This window comes from Branchiostoma belcheri, unplaced genomic scaffold (genome assembly GCF_001625305.1).
Source record: "Branchiostoma belcheri isolate BF01 breed outbred unplaced genomic scaffold, Haploidv18h27 scaffold107, whole genome shotgun sequence".
Lineage (NCBI taxonomy): Eukaryota > Metazoa > Chordata > Leptocardii > Amphioxiformes > Branchiostomatidae > Branchiostoma > Branchiostoma belcheri.
Window position 1 is genome coordinate 772596 of NW_017802458.1, and position 1409 is coordinate 774004.

Here is a 1409-nt window from a genome sequence, read left to right on the forward strand (position 1 = left end):
TTGAAAATTGTTTTCTTTGATGTAAGACTTCACTTATACGACTTTTGTTTTAAACTTTTTGAAGTGCAATACTTAATTCCTTTTATTTATTCTTGTACTTATTAGTTCTCGGTAGTATTTATGTTCAGTTTCCGTGGAAGAAACTGCTATAGGGAGGTTCTATTCTTATGTAATTTATTTAGGAATGTTTATTGTGGAAAATAAATATTGAAAGTTTTTAAAAAGCTTTATATTCAAGGCGCGTATATCCCTAATACTGTTAGAGTCATATTTCATAAAAAAATAACAACACATGGATTCTCTTTATTACAAATATTAAGCACGATATTATCATACATCCTAGGTCTGTGAACAGTATGTCAGTTTTGAACAAAACTGGTATAATAAATACTTTTTGCTTAATTCACTGTGTTCTGTGCTTGGATTTACATTACCAGCTTCGTACGTATTTCTGTGGTTTTGAAAACAAAGACAGGTAGGCAGACAGATGTAAAAAAAAACGTAGGACACAAATCTCTTTCAAGCAATCATTATGTTTAAAAATGTTTGGTACCCTGTACACAGTCATGACAAATTATCATTTTTTTTAAATCAAAACATTAAAACATAACAAGAACAGTGTGACGCTGCACTCAAGTTCATAACAAAAAGTACAATTAACATTTTAATACACAAAGTTGACATATCTGTGCGCCGTAGTCCCACCACCCCAAGACATTAAAAAATGCTAATGCTAACAAAGTTATTTGAAAAAAAAAAATTACGTGTTAACCTCCTATATCTCAATTTCAGATCAATCCATTAAAAGGATCTTGATTCCTAGCTAGGTGCGAAGACACGAACCGAACAGACAAAAAGAAGTTGTTCAACATATCAACAAAGTCTATTCTTAGCAAAGAAGACTATTGTAGCATTTGCTCATAAATTATTCAAATGTTGCCCTGATTTGCATTGTGCACATCTAATTGTTGTGCAATCTCACAATTAAAGTTCCACTTTACTTATTAACTTCCAAAAGATCTCTTAACAGTACCTAAATCATAGGAAAACTCGTTGTATTCTTGCATCTTCACATCTGCTTGAACACCTGGTTGCCCATGGTTACGCCGGTCGACCGCGCCTGCTGACCTTTGACCTATTACCCACGATGCACCACGTTCTGTTTAGTACCAAGATGGCGGTTGTTTTCACCTGTTACGGAAACATACTTAGTGCCAAATGTTTTAGGGGCCTTTTTCAGAAGATTTAGACGTCCCAAAGGGGTATATGAAGACAGCAACTATCTATGCAAGGTTCTGATGGCTTTAGTTGGAGTTGTGCCTTACGGGAGTTTGTTTATTGGTAAGTTTGTTTGCTCTGAAATCTTACGAGATTTTACATCCGTTGGGGGGGGGGGGCTACTTATAACT

General features: G+C 34.7%; 1 protein-coding gene across 1 annotated transcript in view; it reads left to right on the forward strand.

The window, feature by feature from the left end:
* Window positions 1-1130: 1130 nt before the first annotated feature.
* LOC109479708 overlaps window positions 1131-1409 on the forward strand; it is a 3232-nt gene continuing 2953 nt past the window's right edge. Inside the window, exon 1 of the mRNA XM_019781702.1 lies at window positions 1131-1341. Within this exon, the coding sequence (XP_019637261.1) occupies window positions 1299-1341 (43 nt within the window). The 5' untranslated portion in view covers window positions 1131-1298. The remainder of the gene's footprint in view (window positions 1342-1409) is intronic.